Raw genomic sequence first — 13,875 nt, 5'->3', positions numbered from 1 at the left:
CCAGAATTGGACACACTACTCCAGCTGGGACCAAACTAGTGTTTTATGTAGGTTAGCATAACTTGCTGGCTTTTGTACTCTACGCCTCTATGTATAAAGCCCAGGATCCCATATCCTTTATTAACTGCTTTGTTAACTTGTCCTACCTCCTTCAAAGATCTGTGCACAAGCACCTCTGTTCACACAGCCCTTTTAAAATGGTACCATTTAGCTTGTATATATTTGTTCGCTATAATGGATTTTGTGCCTGAAATATCATAGAATGGTTACAGCACAGAAGGAGGCCATTCGGCCCGTTGAGCCCGTGCCGGTTCCCACTACCCCGTCCTTTCAGCTAGTCCCACTACCCCGTCCTTTCCCCACAGTCCTGCAAATTTTTTGTCTTTCTGGTATTTATCCAACTTCCTTTTGAAAGCAGTGATTGAGTAGCCTCCACTGCCCCCTCAGGCAGTGCATTCCAGATCCTAACCACTCACTGTTTTTTAAAAAAAAAAAAAAAATTTCTTATGTCACCTTTGGTTCTTTTGCCAATACCTTAAATCTGTGTCCCCTGGTTCTCGACCCTTCTGCCAATAGGAACAGTTTATCTCTATCTACTCTGTCCAGACCCCTCATGATTTTGAAGACCTCCATCAAATCTCCTCTCAATCTTCTCTGCTCCAAGGATATCAACCTCAGCTTCTCTAGTTTATCCGCATAACTGAAATCCCTCATTCCTGGAATCATTGTCGTAAATCTTTTCTGCACCCTCCCAAAGGCTTTCACATCCTTCCGAAAGTGCGGTGCCCAGAATTGGACACGATTCTCCAGGTGAGGCCGAACCAGTGTTTTGTACAGGTTCATCATAATTTCCATGCTTTTGTACTGTATACATGAAGCCCAGGATCCCGTATGATTTTTGAACCACTTTCTCAACCTGTTCTGCCACCTTCAACGATTTGTGCATGTATACCCCCACCCCCCCAGGCCTATCTGTTCGTGCACCCTCTTTAGGATTGTACCCTTTAGTTTATATTTCCTCTCATTCTTTCCAATGTTTAACTTCGCACTTTTGACGACTTACGGTAATGAAAAAAAAATATTGACCAGTTTCTTTTACAATCTAAATTAAGACTAGGATCAGGTGTTTAAAAATAAAAACCTGTACCTAACATGCAAGCATCTGTCCTTGTATGTGCAGGATAGGAACAGGCACCACATGTGAGAGCTGGGCCCACTCTCTTGCCCATACATGCAAAGGCCGTTTTCTGATCTTTCTGTCCTTGCGCTTCCTCTCTCGAAATTGGTTTCTTAATGGTGTCTGCAGAACTGTTCCAAAGTACCTCTATAATCATGTAGCAGTCAAAGCAGTGACTGATAACAGGCTATTCAATGCTAAGAAAGCATCGCAGCAAATATCTGTTACAAGTGTACTAGCAGCAGGAGTAGTTACATCAGGAGCGGATGATGATTCTTCCTCTGCGGACAATTGTAGTGCTGCCTTCACCCTGGCTGAGAGCAGGTGTCAAACCTGTGATCTTACTGGTTGGTGCAGCTTTCCACCATGCATATACTCGCTAAGTCTTTGGTGAGTCCTAAAATCTACTTGGGTATAAAGTTTTGATTTTGCTCAATGATCCGATTTTATGGAGTATGATTAGCTTTGTATCAGTATTGGGTCTCATGACATCTTCAACTTTTGTTAAAAAGCAAAATAACACTGACATGTCTATCACTTGGGAGGACACACAAACTACTACAGGTACAATGTCCCGAATCCAGAACTCCGAAAACCAGAATCGTCTGAAAACTAGGCACTTTGCGCATCGTGGATGGAGTCGTCCGGAATCCAGAATTATTCTCTGAAAACCGGACACTTTGAGACGGCCAAGATGGCGACATCAGGCAGTGAGGGACGAGGAAACACAAAAGCCCAGCGCCCGGAGGGGGGCAGGGGCAGGCGGGGGCAGGGGCAGGCGGCGTGAATTGGAGCGGCGTGAATTTAGGGTGTAGAGGAGATGAGCTTGTGATGGAAATTCAGCACCTTACCCACCCTCTGTGTGGTACCCCGCCAACAGACTGCACTCAATTAGGGACCTGCTCATCGATGACCAGCCACCGGGCTCACTGACCCTACCTGGCGGAGTTGAGCCATCACTGAGGTCGAGAATATTGCCCCTCGGCTCCGGATATCTCTGAGCCCCAGTGCAAGTGTCGAGGTCCAAAATCCGGCACGATTCGGTCGAGGAGTCCGGATTTCAGACCGTTATTTCTTAATTCTGCTTTCTCTCCACAGATGCTATCTGACCTGCTGAGATTTCCAGCGTTTTCTGTTTTTATTCCAGATTCTAGCATCCACAGTATTTTGCGCTTCCATTATTTTCTTGTCTGAAATATGGAAAAACCCAAAATAAGACTCGGTCCCGAGGATTCCGGATATCGGACGTTGTACCTGTATATGCCAAACAATTTTAATAATCTTTCAGACCAAAGCCTCAGTAGCATTAATTACACATTATTTACCTGACCAGAGGGAAAATATATGTTTTTATGGCGAGCCTGACTAATATCATCCATCCGCTGTTGCACTCACGACAACTTTGACCATTGAATGAAAATGCTCGAAGACCATTGTGAATAAGGTTCTGTTGTACCCCAAGTCAGATAAGGTGGTTGAAATGGTGAAGTAACCAAAGGAAAAGTAGCGTGTGATTGCCAGTTATCGATGCAAGGAGCTCTATCCCATAACTAACTTTATCTCTGCACTATCACTGTAACACCTTTTCATAAAGACAAATAGAATTAGCAATTAAAAACGAAAGGAATGGTGTTTGGATGTTTTAATTCAATTATTTAACACTGTGAGAATTGTATATTTATGTTTTTAAAAATTTTCGTTTTTAATCCAATTTAAAGAAATTATTGTAGTGCACCCTTAATGAAGCTTGTCTCCCTGGCCCATCTATTCCATTGTGCAGTGCCAGATGCAATTATACATCTATCCCAATGCAACTTGCTTCCATGGAAACTGAATCAGGGCCTTGGGGGTTGGTGCTGTGGGAGACTAATGTGCAGCTGCAGATCTCCAGACTGACGGGCCTGGCCAACATTTCTTTTTTATGTTTAGTGTTTGTTAGTGGAAGGATCGGCATATTGCTGATTCTGCCAATAACCAATGTGACAGCAGCAGCACTACGTCAAAGGACAGAATCACAGAACAGTTGATGCAAGTGGGACACCATTTTTACATTTTGTTTTATTAAGCTAAGGAAGTCCTTATGACAGAATGGCTGCTTTAACAACACTTGGACACATTACAGGTCTCAACAACAACAACTTTTATTTATATAGCGCCTTTAACGCAGTAAATCGTCCCAAGTCACTTCACCGGAGTGTTATAAGACAAAACAAATAAATTTGATACCGAGCCACATCAGAAGAAATTACGGTAGGCAAAGAGGTAGGCTTTAAGAAGCGTCTTAAAGGAGGAAAGGGAGACGGAGAGGTTTAGGGAGGGAGTTCCAGAGCCTGGGGCCTAGGCAGCTGAAGGCACGGCCACCAATGGTTGAGCGATTATAATCAGGGATGCTCAAGTTCTCCGTATGATGATATTCAGTGAACTTTTAAAGAGTGAATGAAATAACTTTTTAATAGATTTCATTGGTCTGAGTCCGTTACCTAACAATATCCCACGACATTGCTTGCTCTATCTATTCAGCTTTCTGATGCTATTTAAATTCCTCATGTTTACAGATCATTTTTTTTTAAACAGGAAATGGGCCGACACGATGACCTCTGGTCCTTATTTTACATGTTGGTGGAGTTTGTCGTTGGGCAGCTACCATGGAGGAAGATAAAGGACAAGGTATTTCTTAAAGCACTAAACTGAAGCACAAAGGCAGAACTCGGTGTAGTAGTGAAAGATTATAATGATTTCCATTCAGTTAATTACCTACACAACGATTGGAGTGGAAGTAAAAGCATAAATTGCCACATCAGCAGATGTTGGGCTTATCGAGAGCGTTTTAGGTGATGATCACAAGGGGCCCTTGGCAGTTGGTCTGATTACTGCAGGGCTTGTATGTCTGCACAATGCCTTTCATCATTAGAAGCCATCTTTATTAATAAGGTTTGATTAAACATTCATGAGACTGAGGTTGAAGTTATGAGTCCAGTAAAAACAGCAAACATGTACCTGCTGATATTCATGTGTACAATCCATTCTTTTTAATCCTCAAGTAATTCTGAGGACTCGGATGAAATTTAAACTGCGGTCAATTCTAGCATCCATCGTGCTACCCAACAGAATCGGCTAACTGAGCACAGACTGGGGGCGAAATCTTGCCCTTCCTGGTCTGAATAGCTCAGCCACCTACTGTGTAACCTTGTTGAGCCACCTGGAAAGGAATGGGTTTTACTTATCTTAACTTAGCTATAAACCTTTCTATTAGTGAGGTCCAACAGATTTTTGCCTTTTGTTTTTAGATCGGAGTAAAATATATTGTCTGTATGAATGAGATTTCGCAAGTGCGGATAAGCTTTTATTTAATTAAACATCTTGCAACATCAAGGGCATAATTAAGGGAACCTGCACTGCACCCTTCACCCACAAAAAATGGTCCCACAGAAAGCTGTTTATAATGTTGCGTATACCTTACTGGGATCTAGTGTCGTTAAGCTTCTTTCTTTTCTATGTTTGAATTAACTTTCAAAATCCCATCAACGGGAAAGGGAATAATGGTGTGAACTAATCATTAGGGAGGAGTCATGTGAATACAGCAAGGACAACAAATGAGCTAAAACACTAGGAGCATAAGAAATAAAATAGGTGTTCGAATTGGTGGTAAATGGGGAGCTGCTAGATACAATAGTCAAGAAAACCTGGCAAAAGGACGACGAAGTGGGAAACAAATGTGCAGGACTGTGTGCTTCAGGAAGGATTGAGAAGAAAGGGCTGGGGTTACACTGTTTTAATCAGGGAGGTTTTATATGCTGTTAAGAAGGAACTGGGAATTGGCACAGAATCTCTTTGGTTGGAGCTGAAAGATGGACAAGGGAAAATGTTTGTAGCAGGAATATGTTAGTCACCACAAAGTCTTCAGAAATTTTTTTTCCAAAAAATAATTTGTGCGGAAGCCTCCGTTATAACCGAAGGGGATTGTCAACCTGACGTGGACTGGAACATAGAGTGGGGACAATCTATGGACAAAAGAGTTTACTGAAATACGTCAAGATTCTTTTCTTAAACTGCAGGTGAAGAAAGCACAAGAAGGACAGCAGTGCATTTCAAAATAGATTAATTTGAATTATCTGGAATTAAATTTTTACTTAAGCACTGAATTTCCATTAAAAGGAATTTTGAATTATCAGGAGTAGATTGCATTGGATTTGCTCATAACTAATAAACTAATAAGCAAAGTTTAAGTATGGTAACATTTGGGGTCTAGTGACCATTGGTTTTAATTTTAAGGTTAAAATGAAGATGGAACAGAGAATAAAAGCTACCAAGAAATTGGATTTCAGGATAGCAGACTTGGAGGGGTTGGAATATTGTATGAAAAATAAAATGGGAAAAACTATTTAAAGGGAAGAATATGGAAGAAAAATGGTCATTTTAAGGATATATTTTAAGCAATTTATCCCAAAAGCACATGGAGCACCAATCATGAGTAAAATTAACATGGATGAGAGGGAAAGTCATGAAAAGCATTAGATAGAAGGCACATATAAAATTCAGCAATGTATGGGAAAGAACAGGATTGGGAGAACTGAGGTCAACAAACTGAGGCAAAGCAGAAACATGAGAGGGATATAGAAAATGTAACGGGCAATAGCCATTCTTTTTAAATAAGTCAGGAGCAAGAGAAGGCTGCACAGAGATGTTGGACCACTTACCAGCAGCAATGTCAGGGTAAGGAAGTAGCAGATTCACTAGATCATTATTTTGTGATTTGTTTTTATCACTGAAAGGAAGGAAAGAGTGGACACAGGAATATGAGGCAGAAAATCCACTAGAAATCCTCAGAATCCGAAAAGAAGGCATAGCAAAAAGGTTGAGGAAGTAGAATGTAAACAAGGCCTCCGGGCTGTGACACTTTCCATCCAAGGCTGCTGATGGAGTTGGCTGAAGAAATTGCAAAACCCTTTATCAATATCTTTCAAAGCTCATTGGAATTGGGTAACGTCCCAGTGGATTGGACAGTAGTAAATCTGTGATCTGCACTTTATAAAGACACTTTATTAAAAAGAAAATTGGGTAAGGTTGACATCTCAAATTACAGATCTTGGAACCTTACCGCAATTGTGTTTAAGACTTTGAGGGATAACATAAGGAATCAGCTGAAAGGACAGGATCTGATGAGAAATAGGTTAAGATTATATCCGGCCAGTTCACTGGATTTCTTCAAGGAAGTTAAAGATTTGGATATACCCTGCCTGGATTTCAGGAAGGCGTTTGACATTATCCCACACAACAGACTAATGCGGTAGATGTCAGTACGATAGGTTGACTCATGCCTGGTTAAAAAGTAAACATCAAAGAGTGATGTTGCGCAGGAAGGTGTCGGAGTGGCAATCCGCGCCCAGTGGAGTCCTACAAGGGTTGGTGTTTGGGCTGCTGCAGTTTATAATTTATGTATCAGAGGATCGAATACTGTCCATGGCATCTACCTCTGCAGATGGCATCAAGTTGGGTACATTGACCAATGTATAATAGGTGTGACTCAACTCTGAGGAGGCGATGTTGAAGTTGTGACAAGTCATGATGAGGCGAAATCTGGAATACTGTGTTCAGTTTTGGTTTTGATTACTGGAAAGATGTAGAATTATTTGAAGGGAGTCAAAAACGAAGGCTTTTGAGGCTGATCCCTATACTTGGAGGGATGAGTTATGAGGGAGGATTGCCTATTCCGGGACTTTATTTTTCTAAAAGAGGACAACGATGCAGGAGAGCTTGTTGGCGGTCTGACGACTTATCCATTTGGATCTACGAAAGTTCTAGCAAATGAAATTCAATTATAGCAAAGTGAGGTGATTTATTTTGGTCGGTGGAATAAGGAGGCCATTTATTTACTCCTTGGAAGTTAAACTAAATGGGTAGAGCAGCGCAGCAAAGCGATATGGGAACATAGATGCATAAATCACTAAAAATAGCAACAGAATTTGATGAGGCACAGAGTTAAAATGCAGCCAAGTACTGGGGTCCATTTCTAGAGGAATAGAATACACAATCAGGTGATATTACGATCATTGACGGACAGGAAAAGACTCTCTGGTCCCCAATCAGCCGTTCCCACACAATTGTGATATCTTGTGCATCAACGTATATACTCCGCACCCCACCCAAAACCATGTGAGTTCCTGGGAAAGGCAAAGAACAGGTTTCTAAAAAACAGACCAATCTGGAAAGTTACTCTCCAACTCCCCTAGGTGATAGAAACTAGTCCAGGAGATATCACTGCCCTGATAATGCTACCTTTTGTACAAGGTGAATTGCGCCCCAAACAGACGAGCCCAGCTCCCACTTGTAGGAATTCATTGAATTTGAGTCCACCGCCCGAGCCAGCAGTCTGGCCCAGAGGTTGTCTATTCTCCGGGGAAACAACCACATCCTGACGACATGCTTTATACTACTTAAAAATCTGACCCCTGACCTCTGACCCTCCCTAACCTATTTAATTGTATTCAAGTGGACGGTCTGTTCCAATCGATTCGCTTCATCCTCTAAACCTTGATCAATCCCCAAGTCTACACTAAAGTGTAGAGTCCCAGCTCTTTTAGTCTACCTTGACAAATAAGATGCTTTAAAGTAGGAATTAGTCATATGACCCTCCTCTATACTCTTTCCAAAGCCTCAATATCACCCACCATGTGAAACGACCAACACTGGTCATCATATCCCAACTGAGGTCTGTCCAAGGTCTCGAACAAGGATGAAATAGCTTTGTCTTGTAGTCAATTGTCCTATAAATGCAACCCAACTCCTTATTCACTCCAGCAATTACTTCATGGCATTGCTCATGAACCTTTAAAGATCTATGCACTAGAACACCCAGCTCTCTCTCTCCTTAGGTTTTAATGCTTTTTTCTGAAAGGTGTATATGTGTTCAGCACTCACCCTGCCCACATGCACAACACTGCACTGGGTCATTGAATATAGTTGAGGTTGAAATAAACAGACTTGAATGATAAAGGAGTCGTGGGTTATGGGGAGCGGGCAGGAAAGTGGATTGAGACCAAAATCAGATCAGCCATGATATTGAATGCCGGAGCAGGCTCGAGGGGCCAAATGCCCTACTCTTGTTCCTATTTTCTTATATTCTTATGTGCACTTTTCCAAGTTAAACATCCTTAGCTAGTCACGAGCCCAATCCCCCAACGAATCGAGATCTGCCTGAAATGGTCGCGCATTGCCTATAGTCCTGACACTCGTAGGATTGTAGATTGTGCAATGTTAAATTTATACTTGGATCATACTTGAGTGCTGTGTACAGATCTGATCTCCATACTACAGAAGGATATTGGAGAAAGTGCATTAAAGATTTACAAGGGTGTTACCAGAATTGAAAAGATGCATCCGGCAGGAATGATTGAGCAGGCCGGGGCTCTTCTCTGGGAAATAGAGACTAAGAGGAGGCCTGTTAGAGGTCTTAAATTTTGAAAAGGTTCACTGGAGCGATGTGGAAAATGTTTCCACTTTTGGGTGAGTCCAGAACAAGGGTAAATATTATTAAGATAGCCACTAACATGAAATATAGAATTTAGGAGGAATTTCTTTCGAGAGAGTGGTGAGAATGTGGCATTGACAAACTTCTTGAAGGGAATAGTGTGTTAGTATGAGTGCCTTGGATTCCACAGGATGTTGCTGGTTGCATTTATGGGTGAGAAGCTATGAACCCAAGAACCTAAGGAAATAACTGGTTGAAAATCCCACATGGACCAAAGGTGCACATGTATTTTCTGCTTCATGAAAGCTCTATCTCTTTCAGAAATTAAAGGGAGATTTTTGCCATTAGTTTGCCTTGGATTCGCTCGTGGTACTCTTAAGAAAAGTAAGAAATTTGTTATCCACCGAACTATAAAGGTAGTGCCACTAGGTCAGGCAACAAGGGGATATAGTTCTTGCAATTTTGTCATCTCCAAAATATTTAATGGGCTGCTTCACACTTCAGTTGCAGGAAATGGAGAAAAGGCATCCCTGAGGAGGGGAAGCAGCAGAGACACAGCACCTCTGGAAAAATACTGTTTTAACGATTGAGTATTTTTATTTAATGTAATGAAGGGTTAGGTTAATTCCCCAACACCCAAAGTAGTATTTCAAGGTAATTGCTACCTCCTGAAAGATGGTAAAACTAATCAGAAATTATTCTCAAAGAATTGGTGGGGCCATGTAGGGAGTATGGCTATGGCCACTATACTTAATGAAGATACGATAATGCAATAGAAAGCATTGAGAGAAGGGCAGTAAATGGATTCTAGTAGACCATTGATCTACAAAGAAGGGAATTACATCATAGCTAATCTAGATAGAAAAAGAAAAGCAATTGTAAATTAGAAGCTAAACCTTTTTTAAACAAGGAAAATAATTGATATTTTGTATGTGAGAAGTATTATATAGAAAGCAAGAAAGACCTGCATTTAATTAGCACCTTTCACGACCTCAGTGCATTCCAAAGCGGAGAGCAGATGGGACCTATTATTTGAAAGATGGCATCACCGACAGTGCAGCACTCCCTCGGTACTGCACTGGCGTGTCAGCCCAGAGATCTCAAGACTTAAGTGGGGCTTGAACCCACAAACATCTAAATGAGAGGCGCGAGTGAGCCACGGCTCACACCTTTTATGAAAAGAAACCGAATAAAAGAGCCTGAAGTAAAGAACACAAGCTATATTTAAGGATTTATTTTTGTTGCTTAGTCTGGAGTTATGAAGTAGGCAGTCACCGGTAACTAGTTGAAGTAGTGAACAGACTGCAGCTGAAACCTATGACCTCAATGTTGCTAATTGGATGTATATGGATTAAACTTGTGTCCGTCTTTTCTGTTCTGCGTTTACAGGAACAAGTGGGCCTACTAAAAGAAAAATATGATCACCGACAAATGTTGAAGCACCTCCCCCAAGAGTTTGCTTTATTTCTGGAACATGTTCTCTGTTTAGATTATTTCACCAAACCAGATTACCAGGTAAATTACAATACAATGGGGTGCATGTGAGAATCTTGTACAGACCCATAATAGTTCTGGATTTAGTGGGTTTTGCACAGTCTCTGCCTCTCTTCAGCTAGTTGCTAGAAGATAGTGCAAGAGTGACACAGCTTCTCTTGGCCTCCAGTATTTATTTTCCTCCGGTCCTTGCCACCTCCTGAGCCCAGCTGAGATTAGGAACTCTCCATGAGGGAATTTCCTGTGTGTACCGTGTAATGAAAATGTAAGCCCATTCCTAAAGAATACCATTACAATTTGGCTACCCATAACACGCAGTGGAAACCTCCCCCATCATGAATAATTGGAGACATGATGCTCTGTATCAGCAATTTGGGGTGAAATATGTTTGTACACTTGCAGGTTGCACCACTGAACTGTTACAGCGCTTTGTATAATCACAATTCTTTGTCATTCTGGCATTCTTCACATAATGTAGGAACCTACCCAGTCTTGGATCTGGATTATCACACGTTTTTTTTTTTGCCCTGACCTCGTCAGGACTGCCCGCTCAAGTGACCACCTGTTCTGCATTCGGAACCTGCACGGTAGCTTTTACTCGTATGAGACAGACTACATGGGCGAGCTAGTCTTTTCCTGTTCAATGCTTTTGTATGTTTGTATCTAGTTTTGAGAGTTTTAAGTTTTCAGCGTCCCTTTTATTCAACTTCCAAAGCCAAGCCCTGCTGTTTTTAGCAAGTGTTAGTAGAGCTAAGTACAGTTATCCTTTTATCTGTCTTGTCTTCTACCTGATTCATTGCGTGCATGCCCTATAGGGGCTGGCTTGCTGCTATAATTCCAAGACTCGAAGATAGATTTTCACTGGCTCTGTTGGGCGGAAACGGGGCAGTAGCCACCTGAAAATCGTGGGGAGGCGACACGCTGCCCTGTTGCTGCTCCCAATTTGGCCAACGCCATCTTGACAACCCTGCAGGCAGTTAGGCCCTTTCAGTATGAAAATGGTGTCTTGTGACATAGGATCCTGAATGCTATTTTGAGAGATAACTGGGCGAAGCACCCCACCCCCGACAGACTTGCCATGCTGCTGAGTGCGTCGGCCTTTGGGAGGGGAGGGGGTAAAGGACCCCTGTTATTGGACCAGCACACGGTCGGTGTGCTATAGTGGGTCACCCATTTGACGCCTGCAGCCTGTCGGAGGCACGGTAATAAGATCTGTTGTGTATTGATGTGTGTAGCGTCCTGGTACCTTAAATGTAATGTAAGCACAATGCTACACCACAAAGGGAGCTGTGGTGTATTGATGTGTGTATCATCCTGGTACCTTAAATGTAATGTAAGCACAATGCTACACCACAGAGGGCGCTGTGGTGGGAAACCTGGAAGTGCCTGCAACAGGTGCTATAAAAGGCTGACCACCACACCTGAGAGGCACTCTGGAGCTGAACAATAAAGGATGAAGGTCACACAGTTAGATTTACACCAGACCGTGTGGAGTCAGTGATTTGTGTGCTACATACACCATAAGATCCATCCCTCAAGACAGACCAGATCTCCCGCCAGTACCAGCTATTGGGCAGGTGGCCCACTTCGCTGGTCATAAGAATTAGGAGCAGGAGTAGGTCATTTGGCTCCTCGAGCCTGCTCCATCGTTCAATAAGATCATGGCTGATCATCTACCTCAACTCAACTTTCCTGCACTATTCCCATATCCCTTGATTCCCTTAATATTCAAAAATCTATCAATCTCTGTCTTGAATATACTCGACGACTGAGCATCCACAGTCCTCTGGGGTAGAGACTTCCAAAGATTCACCGCCCTCTGAGTGAAGCAGTTTCTCCTCATCAGTCCTAAATGGCTGACCCCTTATTCTGAGACTTTGACCCCTCGTTCTAGCCCAGCCAGAGGAAATATCCTCCCTGTATCTACCCTGTCAAGCCCTGTAAGAATTTTGTATGTTTCAATGAGATCACCTCTCATTCTTATAAACTCTAGAGAATATATAGGCCTAGTCTACTCGATCTCTCCTCATAGGAAATTCCCCCATCCCAGGAATTTCCCCCATCCCAGGAATCAGTCGAGTGAACCTTTATTGCATGCCCTCTCTGGCAACTATATCCTTCCTTGGGTAAGGAGACCAAATCTGGACAGCCGCCCAATAGTTAAAATCTACCCTCTAGTCTTCCTTAAACAAAGTGCTTCTCTTGAATACAGAATACATTGTTCTCAGTCGCTGTTGCAATGCTGTGTCCTTGTACCATCTGCAGGACTGGTCTACAAAATGAGAGACTCCTGTAATTCTCAGGATATCCATTGGGGGTTTTGTTGCATAGAAAGGTACCTTCAGAATATAGCTTCTCTTTTAGTTTTTAAAAAAAAAAACACCAACATTCGGGATATGGGCATTGCGGGCATAGCTGGTATTTATTGCCCATCCCTAGTTATCCTTGGAAGATGGTAGTGGGCCTTCCCCTTGAAACTGTTCCAGTCCTTGTGGTGATGGTGCTACCAGTTATGTAGGGAATTCTGATATATTAATCCAGTGTTAAGGAAGGAGCAGCGTCAGGATTTACTGTGACTTGGAGGTGACTGTATTCCTACAACATTGCTGCTCTTGTCCTTCTCAATGGTAGAGGATGCAGCAGAGAGCTTCGAGGGAGATTGTCCTATGAGGAGAGATTGAGTAGACTACGCCTATATTCTCTCGAGTTTAGAAGAATGAGAGGTGATCTCATTGAAACATACACAATTCTTACAGGGCTTGACTGGGTAGATGCAGGGAGGGTGTTTCCTCTGGATGAAGAGTCTAGAACCAGGGGTCACAGTCCCAGAATAAGAGGTCGGCCATTTAGGACTGAGATGAAGAGAAATTTCTTCACTGAGGTTGGTGAATCTTTGGAATTCTCTACCCCAGAGGGCTGTGGAGGCTCAGTCTTTGAGTATATTCAAGACCGAGATCGATAGATTTTAGAATATTAAGGGAATCGAGAGATATGGGGATAGTGCAGGAAAGTGGAGTTGAGGTAGAAGATCAGCCATGATCTCATTGAATACTGGAGCTGGCTCAAGGGGCCGAATGGCCTACTCCTAATTCTTATGTTCTTATGCACCCAGTTTCAAGAATTAAGACGCAAGAGATGGGGACCTCAGCTGCACCGCTTTGATCTCTGCTACGATTGTTGTCTAAAATGTTGATTTTAAAAAAAAAAAAGTATCCTGGGTTAAATCATTGTTTTATTGTTCAGACTGAGGCGCAGTTAAAAAAGTGTACTTTGTAAGCTGCTTCTTCACGCTCTAACAATATCTGGTTGCAGGGCATGTACCCCAATATTCTGTTGTCCAGCAGGTGATCAAACTAGAGGCTAATAATAGCAATTAAATCATAGTTAAGAAAAAAGAGGCGGATTGGTCATTCGCTACTCCAATCCATTTCAAGGAGCAGTCTTATTAGGACCTTCAGGTAGGGAGATATATGGCTGCCCCTTGTGCAAGAAATGTGATGGTCAATTTTTTGTTGGCGATTGACATGAGAATTTCTCAGACTGCATCTTCTCCAATTCGCAATCCACCAAATCTCGCTTAGTCAGACTCTGCACTCTAGAATTAACAAAAAGGTGGACCTAAAAAAAGTTCTAAGAAACCAAGGTCCAGCCACAATGTTCTGGTCAGTGCTAACCTTCCCCATCCCTCTTGAGTTTAGGTTTTGCAGGCATCAATCCATGTAGATCACAAGGGCTT

General features: G+C 42.4%; 1 protein-coding gene across 3 annotated transcripts in view; it reads left to right on the top strand.

Annotated features, from left to right (window-relative positions):
* LOC139263127 (tau-tubulin kinase 2-like) overlaps positions 1-13,875 on the top strand; it is a 269,673-nt gene that overhangs the window by 179,709 nt on the left and 76,089 nt on the right. For all 3 annotated transcript variants that reach the window (XM_070878715.1, XM_070878714.1, XM_070878716.1), the window contains 2 exons: positions 3,752-3,844; positions 10,035-10,160. In XM_070878715.1, coding sequence (XP_070734816.1) covers positions 3,752-3,844; positions 10,035-10,160 — 219 coding nt within the window. The remainder of the gene's footprint in view (positions 1-3,751; positions 3,845-10,034; positions 10,161-13,875) is intronic.

This window comes from Pristiophorus japonicus, chromosome 4, assembly GCF_044704955.1.
Source record: "Pristiophorus japonicus isolate sPriJap1 chromosome 4, sPriJap1.hap1, whole genome shotgun sequence".
NCBI lineage: Eukaryota > Metazoa > Chordata > Chondrichthyes > Pristiophoridae > Pristiophorus > Pristiophorus japonicus.
This window is presented reverse-complemented; position numbering and strand designations above follow the sequence as displayed.